At 38.2% G+C, this 13881-nt stretch overlaps 1 protein-coding gene across 1 annotated transcript in view; it reads left to right on the top strand.

Annotated features, from left to right (window-relative positions):
* The window catches only part of TBC1D22A (TBC1 domain family member 22A), a 144567-nt gene that overhangs the window by 49577 nt on the left and 81109 nt on the right, over positions 1 to 13881 (top strand). The window contains exon 9 of the mRNA XM_032105784.1: positions 1055 to 1164. Coding sequence (XP_031961675.1) covers positions 1055 to 1164 — 110 coding nt within the window. The remainder of the gene's footprint in view (positions 1 to 1054; positions 1165 to 13881) is intronic.

Raw genomic sequence — 13881 nt, 5'->3', positions numbered from 1 at the left:
CAGGATACTGTATATTCTTGGTTTTCTCTTACCTTTTACTCTATGCTACCTTGCAGTTGTGTAAAGGAGGAAATTCCTTCTTGGGTATACCATGCACAATTTAGGTAAAATTGATCTCTTCTGCACCTCCGTCTCCTTGAGAATAAACCAGGGCTGGGACAGATACTTCTTTGTTACTCATTTTGATACAGTAATACACTGTGAGCCCCTGCAAGAAGGAAGCTATGGCATTTACACAGAGCCTTCACAGGTCATGTTAAACTCTCTTCTGGAGCTTTGTAACTTTGGGAGTTAGGTGGCAGGCCAGCACATTGTGTTTCTTTTCAAAATGGATTAATTCAGATGCCATGCCTTAAAAAGACAGTGTAAAATGTTGGTTCATATTGAAGTGTGAATTTCTTTAAATGCATTTGTGTGGAAGACTCAGTTTCCATGCATGAGGTGTCATTTGGATTCTGTGCTTTTCCACTGCTGAGAATCACAGAGTTTTTTGTGGGGTAGGAGTGGGAATCATCTGTTTTCTTTTGTCTGATTTCCTTCTAATACCAAATGCTTGCCTGAAAAACAAATCTTCCTTGAAAAGCTGTAGTCTGCTTTCTAAATAAATTTCAGTGGTTTTCTTAAAAGTATTTTTCAGGGCTTTTTCTTCTGTGAAGACTGGCAAAATATTTGCACATTCTGTGCATGGTGCAAACACAGTCATCTTCTTAGGGATTGTTCATATATAGGACTCTCAAAGTGCTTCTGATCCTCTTTCTGGTGTGAAATGTTTAGAATAAAGTAATTTATTATATAATAATTCTGGTTAACCAGGCATGATTTGAGATTTTCACAGTCTGCAAGAAATTAAGTATTCATTAACATTTAAAGCCATTAGATGACACAGTTGAGCAATAAATGATTAATTTAGTCCCTGTTTAAGTAAATGTGCATTGAAGTTTCTGAGAAGAAGATAAGTGGTGGCTGTCTTTGTTTTCAATTATTTTCCTCATTCTTGCTTTATTTATTATGTGCACTTCATTGAGTTGTCTTTCTCTCTGTTTTCCTAAAACAGAAGAAGAAGAAGTGGAAAATTTTGATGTTTCCAGTCTGCCTGAAGAAGTGCTGCAGAACATAGAGGCTGACAGTTACTGGTGCATGAGCAAGTTGCTTGATGGCATTCAGGTAAATTGATTTTTCCAGTCTGTAAGTAGTGGACTTAACTGATTAATGTCATGGTTGTGAACTACTTTAAGGCTGAAAAAGAGTACATCTATAAAAAACAAGGGAGAAGTCGATTTTCCCATTGGAGAAATCCACTGCTAGTTTGGCATAGAAAGGAAAACAGAAAAAAAAAACCTGTGCAACTTCTCTTGGTCAAAATGTCTTCATGTTTCATTGTGGTGTGATGTTCTAGAGCAGAATTGAAACCTCCGGTTCCAGAGGCATGTTTTGCAACTCTGTCACCAAGCATGTAGAATGGTTGCTCAGAATCTCACTGAGGTGGTGAAAAACTGGCTTATTAATTTTTAAGTCAATAATATAGCAACCTAAAAGTGATTTCTGTCTTAATAGTTCCTGAAATTATCTTCATATTTTTAAAATACACATTTAAAACTTGATACTTATGCTACTTCACTGAATGTTTGAATTTTTTCAAATGTGGAAAATCTATGAATTAAGGCACAATTTTCTGCTACATGCAGCAAATTGGAGTCTAATAATGGTAGATTTTTGGGTAAATTTTCATGGGCTTATAATTTTATGAAGATAAGAAGTATCTACAACATTCTTTCCTATGACTTACGTTTTAATATGAATCTTTCATTGGCTAATGTGCATTGTGAATTGGAACTTGCAACAGAGTTCATTTTTGACAAAACTGTTATAAAATTGAGTCAACAATAGAAGGCTTAAACTTTTTTGAAGGTTTTTTAAGTGTATTTCTCCTGGTTAAAGGTCAAATCAAGCTCAATATTCTGTGTAGCATTTTTGAAATGCATAGTCATTTTCTCATGTCGATTCTTGTAACAAATACTGGTTTGCTTATTTCAATCTCTCAGAATTCCTAAATTTTAAAGTACTTGACCACATAGCAAAAATATGTGAAAAGTTATAAAGAAAAAAAATGAGAGCTTGAAATCTACTGGAAAGGAAGAAACCCAGGTAAAGAAATGCAAACCCTCCAACTGTTTTACCTACTTCTGGAACATCATTGTCACTGGCCTGTTGCTCTATTTTTTTTCTAGGAAAGGAAGTTCACAGATTAGGTGATTTCTCCTTAAAATTCTGTTTTCATGCAAAACCGTCAGGCACTGAGAAGCAAAATATGGAAACTAATTGCAGTGGAATTAAATTGCATCAATGAAAATTTAAGCTGTTGTATAAATGGAATGGTGTTGGATGTATTCAAGGATGCACTCATCTATCAAAAGCAGGCTTGAAAGATTATGCTAGTGGTGTGACTAATGATGCTACAGTGAATTCAGTGCAACTGCAGTGCTGCTGAAATAAAGGGGTTTCTTGTTTTTCTTTTTCCATTCCCCTGTTTCCTTTCCTTTCTGTGATGATACCACTTTACTTAACAGATAAAACAGCCATGTAGTTGCAGGTTGAGTTGGTTGGAAGAACTAACCCTGTAGAGAAGGACGTGGGATACTGGTGGACATGACCGGCAATGTGCACTTGCAGCCCAGAAAGCCATCTGGATCCTGGGCATGCAAAGCAGGTGGGCAGCAAGGTGAGGGAGGGGATTCTGCCCTTCTGCTCTGTTCTTGTGAGACCCCACCTGGAGTGCCGAAGCCATTTCAGGAATCCCCAGCACAGGACAGACATGGACCTGTTGGAGTGGATGCAGAGGATCAGAGGGCTGGAGCATCTCTCCTATGAGGAAAGGCTGAGAAGATTGGGGTTGTTCAGCCTGGAGAAGAGAAGGCTCTGGGGAGACATTACTGGAACCTTTCAGTACTTAAAAGGGGCTTTTTGCCAGGGCCTATAGAGATAGGACAAGGGGCAACATTTCAAACTGAGAGTAGATTTAGATTGGACATAAGGAGTACATTTTCTATGATGAGAGAGCCCAAAGAAGTTGTGGATGTCCTCTTCCTGGATGTGTTCAAGGTCAGGACTGATGTGGCTTTAAACAGCCTGAGCTAGCTGAAGCTGTTCCTGCCCATGGCAGGAGGTTCGGACTAGATGAACTTTAAAGATTCTCAGTGGTTCACTGTATGATGCTGTAGTTCTAGCTGACTTACATTCTGGATGCACAATTATTTTTGTCTGAAAATATGGCATAAGGGACTCCTGTATGTGATGGTTTTGTTTGAAGTGTCTGAATAAACTGTACAGGGATTTTAGAAGAGAGGAATGTGACATGTGGTAATAACTGCAATCAAAGAATCTCTGCAGAATATTGCCATTAATTTATTCGTCAATATAAGCTTCCATTTCATGTTGCCCTACCATATTGGATAAATTTAAAGAGTGCACTTTGATAACAGTTAGGGTCATCTTGTGAAATTTTTGGCTAATATGAACTAGATACATTTTTTTGTGACTTTTGTCCTTTCAGTGCAGAAGTGTGTAATGGAAGAATGATTGTATGATTGTATTTGTACCCCTTTATTATTCTTAACAGAAAACTCATTTATTTTTCCAATCCGTCCAGACAGTCTCATTTTCTTGATTCCAGAATTGTCAAAGGTGTTATTAAGACATATGTATTTCTTGCTTGAGTTTTACCACGTGTAGTATCTATTATTTCTTCATTCCTCACTCATCCACCCTCCCTTATGTATCTAATGTGACTCTGTGTATTTTTAATATAAGAATACATCTTTGAACCACAGAGATGTGTAGAATAAAGAACAGGAGTTGGCACTGGGCAGCAAGACAGTCACTTCCTGACATGCATACAGTTCTTAGCTGAGAAAAGAAATAAAAAACTTGTTCAAATCATGTGCCACTTTAGCAGGTTCCTTCATGCTGTTTTTTTATCATCTGGAGGTTCCTATTGTAAGTATGTTTTTGGCTCCAGCTAGAGTTTTGCAGAACTTTTCCATTAGTTAGTGTTTGATCTTGCATGATAGTTTAATCTATTTTTTCTTCTTAGATTACTTTGCATCTTCTTTTTCTGTTGGTTGTCTCCAAGTTTAGGCTTCTAAGTGACTGTGCATGTGTTATATCACAGTTCTATTAAAATTTTAAAAATTGATCTAACTAATACTAGGGCATTTTTTGATATAACTTTATCTCTCTAAAATATCATTTAATCTTGGAATCTGTATCTGTCTTATAGCAGTCAATTTTGGATGATGATGTATGTAATGGTTTTCCTTTTCAGTGCTTCGTGAGTGCTCTAAATTTTTTCTTTCGTTTTTGTCCCAGAAAGACTATGCCTCACTGCAATTGCTTCTTATTTATTTCAGGAAAACAAATGAGAGCTTCTGAAATCTTAAGAACATATGATAATTCTGCTCAATGTATGGCCAGGTCTGAGGTCAGATTGAGTTTTTCAAAGCTTTGTCCAGTTGGATCGTGAACCCTCCAAGGACAGAGACTTCACAGTCTCTGGGGGTTAATCTAATCCAGTGCTTCCTCGTCCTTATGTTGAAGTTTCTTCACAACAGCCAGCTGGAACATTTTTTATTTATGCTGCTTGTCTCTTCTCTTCCCACCATGCACCATTATTAAAAATGGAGATTTCTCATCATGATAGCATTGGTTTTATCAGGCTGTGATTAGGTGCTCTGGAGCTTTCTTTTCTTCAGGCTGAACAAGCCGTTTCCCCAGCCTCTGAAAGAGCCTGTGCACCTCTGAGCATCTTGGTGACCTTTTGCTCTTGCTTCAGTTTATTCACATTTTTCTTGTATCAGGGTCCCTAAAACTGGATGTGGTATTTTAGATGTGGTCTTGAAATACAATAAATCATTTTTAAACATTTTAAGGGAGATCTACACAGTAAAGATTGAACTCTGGAACTGTTTGGTCGGAGAGGTTGTAGAATCCTGATCCTGGAAGTTCAAAACCAGAGTCCATATGGCCTTGAGCAGCTTGCTCCAGGTGACTTGGCTTTGGGCAGTGCTTGGACTCCAGAGGTCCCTGCCAACCTCTGTGATTTCACAATGGGTGCTGGGGGGGTAATTGTTGGAAAAGGTTTGTGGACTCTGGCGGGGGGAGGAATTGCAGTCCAGCCAATATGGTTGATAAAAGCAAGCTCCGTTTATTAGCAATCCAGAGGCACTTATATAGTATACCAGCTTGTTAACTCTTAATTGACTCAAACCTATCAAAGCGCATTTCTGCTTCTACATACTTAGACTACATTGGCAAGCTTCTACTAGTTATGTTATGATTAAAAGAATTCAGAGTTCACCCTCCCCTCTCCGGGTCTTATCTGCACAGCTGCACATCCTCAAACTCCCTTCTTGTTCCCAGGCCTGTTTCTCACACAGGGATTTTCTCATGCAGACAGTTTCTCACACTAACCTTTGCTTGCAGGCCTATTGTTTGTACAGTTCTTTTATTGATCCCATAATTCTATCAATGACCCATGCCCCTGATCCTCTAACCATTCCTCAATAGGTAATCACTTCCCTCCATCTACTGGGCCAGGAGGCTGCTGGCTGGCTTTGCTGCCAGGGCTTACCAGTGACTCAGTCTGAGGTTTCTGTCTACTGAGATTTCAGGTCCTTTTCCACAGAATTCATCTCCAGCCTGTATTCTTACAAGATGTTCTGATTTTTTATGCTGATTTGTAAAAACCTGCTTCTGAGGCTGTGTGTGGCCATATGCAAAATACATCTCCGTTGTGTGTGATAAAGCTGGTTGTCTTTAAAAGACTTCTAAACTGTAGATGATGCATGAGCATTTTTGTATTTTCATATGTATCTGTTCATATGGGAAAACCAGAATTATCCCATGAGTATTTTTTCCATGTAATTAAGTAGACATTCCCATATATCCAGATTATTAACTTTTTTTTTATTACTAAATCGTCCTTTATAACACTTTCCTCAATAAAGTCTCATTAACATTCAAGTAAAAAGTTCACATTGATCTGTGCCACCTGAAAATGTAATGTTCATGTATAAAATAGAGTATAACTTTTCATTTTAAGTTCAAGTATACTGGTAATAAAATAACCAAAGGGGAAATACATGCATTGCATAATGATTTAACCAGATGTATTAAAAACAGCACAGAAATATTAATATAATTATTTGTCAGGGCCTGGGAATTTTTAGAATAAAAGTGAGATAATTCATATCCAGGGACTGGAGTGTGCTGAGGTACATATTAGCTATTCCTATGGCTGATAAAATAGAAAGATTTATGACCTTCAAAGGGAATCCTGCAGAGTTCTTTCTCACTCCTGAGTTATGGAAAGTTGTTGCTAATGTATGCCTGAAGTCTGGATTATGGATGGATGGATGGATGGGTGGATGGATGGAATGCTGCTTGGAAAGCCTTTCAGAGGTCTGCTGGATCCAATAAATAACATGAACATGCATTTCAAATGTTGAGAAGTACATGCAGAAATAACTCGCCTCAAAACTCTTCACAGGACCTTCCTGAGGTTTATTTTAAAGGAAAAATAGGTCAAATATTGCTTTCTTTGTACCTTTTCATTAAACTCCTACAAGACAAATTTCTTGGTTATGTCTGCAATTCATTTGGGGGGGTTAGTTTATGTGTGTATGAGTTTTTTAGCCAAGATAAAAAGATAAAAGGAGTATGTATTTTAAGTGTCTGTATCTGTCTGTTACCTGTCTCTTGTCATGGGAACCCTCTGTCTGCTGCATATGTGCTTTCATGCAAGGGTCAGGTTTCTGTATCAGGCTGCAGGGTCTACCTGTGCAAATGCAGTGACAGATTGTCTAGGATTTCTAGGCATGCATCAGCCCTGCACTTCTGGTAAGCTTAGTTAAACTGAGAAAATACTCTTTCTTCCTGCCTTCTTCCTGAACACAGCATGGCAAATGTGGTGTGTACAGGGAAAATGGGATATAACTATCTGAGAGGCAGTCTAAAGAGTCTCCACTAGCATTGTATAGCTGATACTGAAAGACAGTACTGCAGTCATGCTCCAGTTTCTGTGTAAGCAGATCCTAATGCCAGTCAGAAATGGATGCTTTACAAATGTGGAAGCCCTGTCAGGGATTGTCTGAAATTCTGGCAGCAGTTATTTCTGTATGTTATTCTCTTCAGTGTTTCAACTGCATGTTCACACTGTGTGTCTGTCCCTCCCTCTGTGAGTTAGAACTTCTGTATGGTAATAACTGTTTACTAATTTCCAGAAATCCAGATTGTTCAATAATGTCTTGTCCAGGTTGGATCCTCAGAATGGGATAAGACGTGGTGGCTTTTTTTTCTTGAAGGTATGACTATTCCAGGGAAAAGCAATGGTTTGTTTGATAAGAATTGTGCTCTAAAACACTAAAATAACTTTTGAGAAGTCATAAACATGAGAAATTTAATGAGAAATGGGTTCTGCAATTAGAGCAGGCAGTTGTGCCCACTCAAGGTTTAGAATGGCTTTTCTTCTAATGAGAAATGGACAACTTCACCGTTTTTAGTAATCACTTATCAAATGATACTCCTAAATGGTATTTTTCGTACTTTATCTGCATGTCATATATGAGACTGAAATCTTCTGGAACATAAGCCTGCCCACAATAGGCAATTCTATCCAGAATCCTTTCTGCCTTTATGCTCAGATGTCTGGTTTATGTCTCTTAATAGTGTGCTGGAGCAAATACTGTTTTATGGTATTTTAAACTTTTATTAAAGGACAGGAAAACTCAAGAGTGGGAGTTCAGAAATTTTTCTTAATTTTACCTACCTTTCTCAATTCAAGAGATTCTAGTAGCTTGCTTGGTCACTGGAGAACTTACATTCCTCCCCAGCAGTTTGAGAAGATTGAATGCATCACTAGGGTACTGTGCATGGATGCCTAGTAAAAATTTCAGAGTCAATTGCAAAGTCTGCTCTGTTTAATATATATCTGTGTTTTCCTCCTATTACGGACTCTGGTAATGAGCAAACAAGAAAGCCAATACTCAAAACTGCTTTGGTATTGGGTGGAATGGAATAGAGTAGGTAGGACATTAGATTTTGAAAATGATTTCAAGGGGATTCAGGAGAGCACAGACAATTAGGCATGTACATCAGGGAAGTTTAGAGAAAGTGTAAAATAAGCAGAATTAATGCTTAAAAGATAAAACCCTGTATTATTTAATATTTTCTGTACCTCCTGTAAAGAACAAATCTGGCAGCTTTTGGAAGGAATCAGTGAACCTGTGAACAACGTTATGGTTTAATTTTATTTCCAAAGTGCATTTTGAAAAAGTCCTTTTACTAGAAGTTCATAAAAAAGCTAAGCGCCCGTGGTAGAAGCATTGGCTGTTACCACATAGCGGGGAGAAGAGTTTATGTAAGTAGTCCTTGAGAGGAAACATCACTTTGCTACTTTTAAAATGAGCTTGTTCTCAGTATGCTCTATGCTGTTCTAATCTCTTTTGTCTGTCCCATTTTAAAAAGAGGGCTTGAAAGTTAAAAAAATGATAAGGAAACAAGATAAGTGTGATCAAAGGTATGGAACAGTTTCCAGGTGGTGGATTATGTATGGATTTGGCTAAGTGGAGGAATGTAATACAAGTTTCTAAAATGATGAGGTGCATGAAGAAGGTGAAGAGGAAGTAGGTGCTTTCCATCTCATCTGATGCAAGATCTAGATAGCATCTTGTAATTCTACTGAGTGATATTGTTAGAAAAAAAGAGTGGTTGAGTAACTAAGCTGCTGGGCTACTTGTCAAAGGATGAAAAGCATTTTGCATGGGTTTAGAACCTGAACAATTTGAACTTTTGTTGAAGAAAAAAATCTTCAAACAACTTTAATTATGAAGATACCACCCTGAGTTAGGCAAGTCTCCATGCTGCAAACTGGAAACTGAAAGAATGCTGCAAGTGCATCACTCTGGGCTTATTGTGCTCCTACTGTCCCCTATAGTCATTTGCTGTTGACTTCTCTTAAAAGGGAAAATCCAAGGTGGTTCATTTGCTTGGCCCACTAGCCAATTTTAACTTTGTAACAATAAACTTTGGTACTTCAAGTAATAGAAAATTGAGGGCAGCAGTAGGATTTATCCTGAGTGTTGTAGTTTTTGTTAAGGATGGGTGTCTTCAGAAGCTTTTAAGGAGGCTATGTCCCTTTGGAGGCCAATAATGTAGTTTTCCAGCCTGTCACTGAGAGTAAAATTTTCAGGAAGACAACAAATCTATTTGTAATCAATAGATGAAATATACTGTGCCATCAGTATGCTTCAGCATAAAAGTATTTTATCCTCTACCTAAAATTTGCAGCGGCAGCTTTTGGGATTGTACATGTTTGCATTTATGATTTCTAGCTGTTATCCAGATTTGAACTGTTGTCTCGCCTATGCTGTAATCCAAAAATATACCCTGAGCACTTTTGTCATTGCTACTTTCTGTAATTTATAATTCATCCACTTGTATAAAACTGAGGTTTGATTACACAGACCACTAGAAGGTTGGATCTTTGGTTCTGGTTCTATGGATACTATTCTAACATGAGAATCAGTACCTACAATTTAATAAGCTGTTGCTTTTTTTTTGTCCTATTATGTAGGAATAAGTAAGATACTGTTTTTCATGTAAAAAATTTTGGGCTGCAATGCTATGTAAATATTTTTCCTGGAATTTAGGAAATTCTGCATTTTCAAAAGTCAGGCTTAACAATTACAATGGTTGACAGACCTTTTTCTTCTAAAGGAAGTGTCTTGGAGAATTATGGAACATGCTATGGACTGTGCTAACAGCATAGTCCAGCACACTCGTGTGTTTGTTCTTGTGCATGCACACTCTATCCTAAACTGTATTCAGGAGTGAATTTACATTATAATATCTATCTTCAAGAAACATTTTGGGTAAACTGTGCTTCCATTGATAGTGTTAATATACATGGTGGCTATCATTATCTAGTGTCATGCTTCCCTCCCTCCTGCCCCCCTCTTTTTGCATAACTTTGAGAACAAGGTAAACCAAGATTTTTAATAGGGGTTTGCTTAGAGAATTCAGAAATATTTGAATGAAGTACTTAAATGAGTAAAAAAGAATTCAGGAGATCTCTTTGTGACATAATGAGGATAAGAAAACCGTTTTCTTTCAGTTGTTATTTGTTCATGTGACACTATTCTTGAACATACTATATTGATGCATAGGAATTCTTAAATATGCATCAGTAGAGAAAGTAGACATTCAAGTCTATATGTCCATATGATGTATATGGATTGCTTAGTGTATCCTCTATATTTAAAAGCTCTGATCTGATTGATAAAATGAGCAAACAACTCATGAACACATTGTGTCAAAGCTTTCCATTTGCTTCTGTGAATGTTTCTGATATTTTCTTCAATACACTGTTGGTGAACAGTTTGTATGACCTGAAAAGATGAGAAGCATTGTGCCTCTGCTTGGCTGCAGTCATTATGTCAAATTATTGACAGTGTTTTTTCTTTTAGTTTGGCTGGCTCTGCTTCTCCTTCATGGTGACATGAAAGATTGTTTTCCATTCCTCTTCAGCTTGCTGCTTCTTCTCTTAAAATTATCCCATCATCACCTATTTAAAGAAAAAGATGGGGGATTTTCTTCAGCTAGTGCCTGCAAAGTCTCTCTTTCTATCTCTCTCTGTATCCCTCTCTCTCCCCCTCTCTCTGGGAGGACAGTCCCAGTTAAATTTGTTATGAGCATTTTTCCAAGTTTTTTCCATTTAGAATTTCTCTACCCTTAAAAAAAGTAAGGAATTACTTAATACTTTTTTTAATGTTTAGTGAAGTCTATAATTTTAGTATTTTATTTTAAATTATAACAACTGGGTTTTGAGAAATCCTGCCAGACCTAGTTGTAGTTGCAGGGAAGTGGGGTGGTTATACCAGTTTCTACAGGATAAATACAGACTACTAACACAAAGATTTGAAGCTGAAACAAGTTTTGATCTCTTGTGACATTATGAAGTCCTAACCTTTTGTATTGTAAGTTGAAACTAATTATGTGTCAGTCTAAACTAGATGTTTTAACCATTCAGCTGTGAAGCAGGTTAGCATAGTTCACTGAAAGTGTGTTGGAAGCTATCTGAGCAGAACGTCAAGGAATTTAGGTATTGCACACCAGTGCATGAATTCTTACATTTATCATGGATTCTGGTGTGTACCCATGCATACTTTGTAATATGTGAATGCTTACTGGAAAGTGTCAAGAACAGTGTTTAGAAAGAAGAGATATTTTATGTGAACTCCTTGTTTTCATCCTGAAAATTTTTGTTGTATTTCCTCATTTGAAACTTTGACCATTGATAATGAGTAAAAGACAAACTCTGAAGTAGTCCTAATTGAGAAAAGGATTGTCTTGGCTCAACAGCCCTGGGCAATAATTCATGAATTTTATGAGTTTGGCATGTTTTTTCTTTTCTGTTTTACTGTTTTTCCTTCACCTATGTAGCAGGTTGGGTTTGTAACCGGGCGGAAACACCAATTTAGTGTAGTGATTTGGTCCAAAATACTCATTATTGTTTATCTTCTGTGAGATAAGAATTAGGAGAAATGCAAAGCAGGCACCAAACTTGAAAGAATATAAAGCAGTTTATTAACAGACCTAAAAGAGGAAAAAAATATTATACCACCTTCAGAACTCTCCTCCTCCCCCCACCTTCCTCCCTTCTCCCACTGACAATGTAAAAAGACAACCCTTAAGATGTTCAGTCTGTTTACCACTTCCATAATAACCTTGTTCAGTCCATTTAGAAAGAGAAGTCTCTTCTTGCTCATGCTATGAAAACATTATCACAACAAGACAGCCACCCACTTCCAAATATTGTTCAGTCCATTTAGGAAGAGGAGTCTCTGCTCACATGTGAGTCCCTTCCCCCGACTTGCAGCTTTTCCCGCAACTGCTTTCGAGGGTCCACTCTTGAAGTTTTTGGGGTACAATTTTAAGGTTGAGCCGTTCAGAAACAAAAGTTCTCTTCACCCATCTCTGGGAGCATTTCATCTCTAAGAACGGAGGCCCTTCTCCTTCTGTGGGAGCAAAGGGTCTTCCTCATCTTCATCTTTAGGACTATCTCTGGGAGCATCTCTAGGAACTGAGGTTTTCTCCTTTTCCATTTGGAGCAAAAGTCCTCATCGCTTCCATCTCTCCCTGTCCAAACTTCTCATGAGATTACAGCATCTGCCTATCTCAGCGCAGGTGCTTTTGCTTACGAGTTGAACACTCCACCCCCCAGATCTCACCTTGGCCTTGCAGCTGGAATGTGGTTTATCGCTGTTGGTCACCTGACATCTGCCAGACAGCGGTGCCACCTTTGCTGAAATCTTGGCTGCAGTGGAGAGGGGGGTGGTTTCCGAGCCGCTCTGGCTGCCCACAGCCCTACTGGGGGGGTCATCCTGGAGCCGTGGCCTGGCCCGGCCTGGCCCGAGCAGGGGCCGGGCCCGCTGGCCCCCGCTCAGGCCCTGCAGCCACCTGTCCCAGCACTGGAAACGAGAGAGAGCTTGGGGGGGAGTTTGTCTATTCTTAAGTGTGGATCACAGAGGTGGTCACAACTTTAAGTGGCTTAAAGAATTGTCCATATTCAAACTGGCCAGCTGATAGGTTCTATCACGTCCCAGAGGAAGCTGTAAGCACTCCTTAGCAAGGACATCCCTTTTGGGACTATGCTTGCTAACCTATGACAACCTATAAGCACAAAAGAAGCAAGAATAGTCGGTAACAGAACACCTTTTATTTTTACAAAGTCCTTCTCACAGTTTCAGGAACTCCAGAAAGTCAACTACAGGTATCATAGGAGGGGTGGGTACAACACAGTTTAATTAGAAGAGGGGACTGGGAAAGCCAATAAAGATCTTTCCAGTTTAGGTGAGTCAGCACAAGTAGAAGAGTGACCCCCAGCTGTGTTCATTTGCAGCCAAAATAATGAACAGAAAAGTAAACAGACGAGAGATCAAACATAGTGAAAAGCAAATTTACCTGTTTTCAAATCAAGATGGCAGTTTTGGGTTGCATTTCCAGGTGTGTATGGAGTAAATTAGGCTTTGAGAAAGAAAGGAGTTTCAGATTCATAGATCACAGTCAAGAGTTGCACTACCTGGGGAGAGACTAATGATCGAAGCACTAGTGTTTTAGCTCTGTGTTGATTTTCAGTGTTAAATACAGGAACATTCTTTTACGGGGAATCTGTTACAGAGGAAATAATTAAATACCATGTTATTTATAATAATATATACCAAATAAATGTTGCTGTACTTTGAGTGCAGTACTACTTCTAGAAACCCCAGTTAACTTTGTTCAAATAAATAAATAGAACAGTGTATAAGCATTTTGGGGGGGAAAAAAAGCGAATGCGGTTTTTGTTTTAGGAGCACGTCCTGTAAAGAAAATGATTATGATTTCCTAAAGATACTGTATCCTGGATATTATCCATGGCTAATACAGGTGTGTGCCAGACTTGTATAAAAGGCAGTGTACCAGTGCATGGGATAGTTTCTTTCTCCCTGAAATGAGGTTATAATAGATCTGAATTCTGTGCGAGTCTTTCCATTCTTTCAGTTTTGGTGCTTTATTGTACTACAAGGATACTCGTGTTCTTTTTGAGAATTAATGTCAAAAAGGTGAAATTGTTGCCTATTTTACTTGGTGATTCCTGTGGAAAATTAAAAAATTCAGAGAATTATTTTTGCTTCCTCATCCATACTGTTTTGGTTTATACGTTGAGTTCTAATATTAATTACTGTGAAAGGGCTACTGCTACACCAGTAGAAAATTTTGCTATAAATTTTAAGATAGCTACTACTGTGGTCAGGTACAAGTGATCAGAGCATACAGTAGACTTTT

The sequence above is a fragment of the Corvus moneduloides genome, chromosome 4 (assembly GCF_009650955.1).
Source record: "Corvus moneduloides isolate bCorMon1 chromosome 4, bCorMon1.pri, whole genome shotgun sequence".
NCBI lineage: Eukaryota > Metazoa > Chordata > Aves > Passeriformes > Corvidae > Corvus > Corvus moneduloides.
The sequence above is the reverse complement of the archived record's forward strand: the minus strand, read 5'-3'. Positions and strand labels throughout refer to the sequence as shown.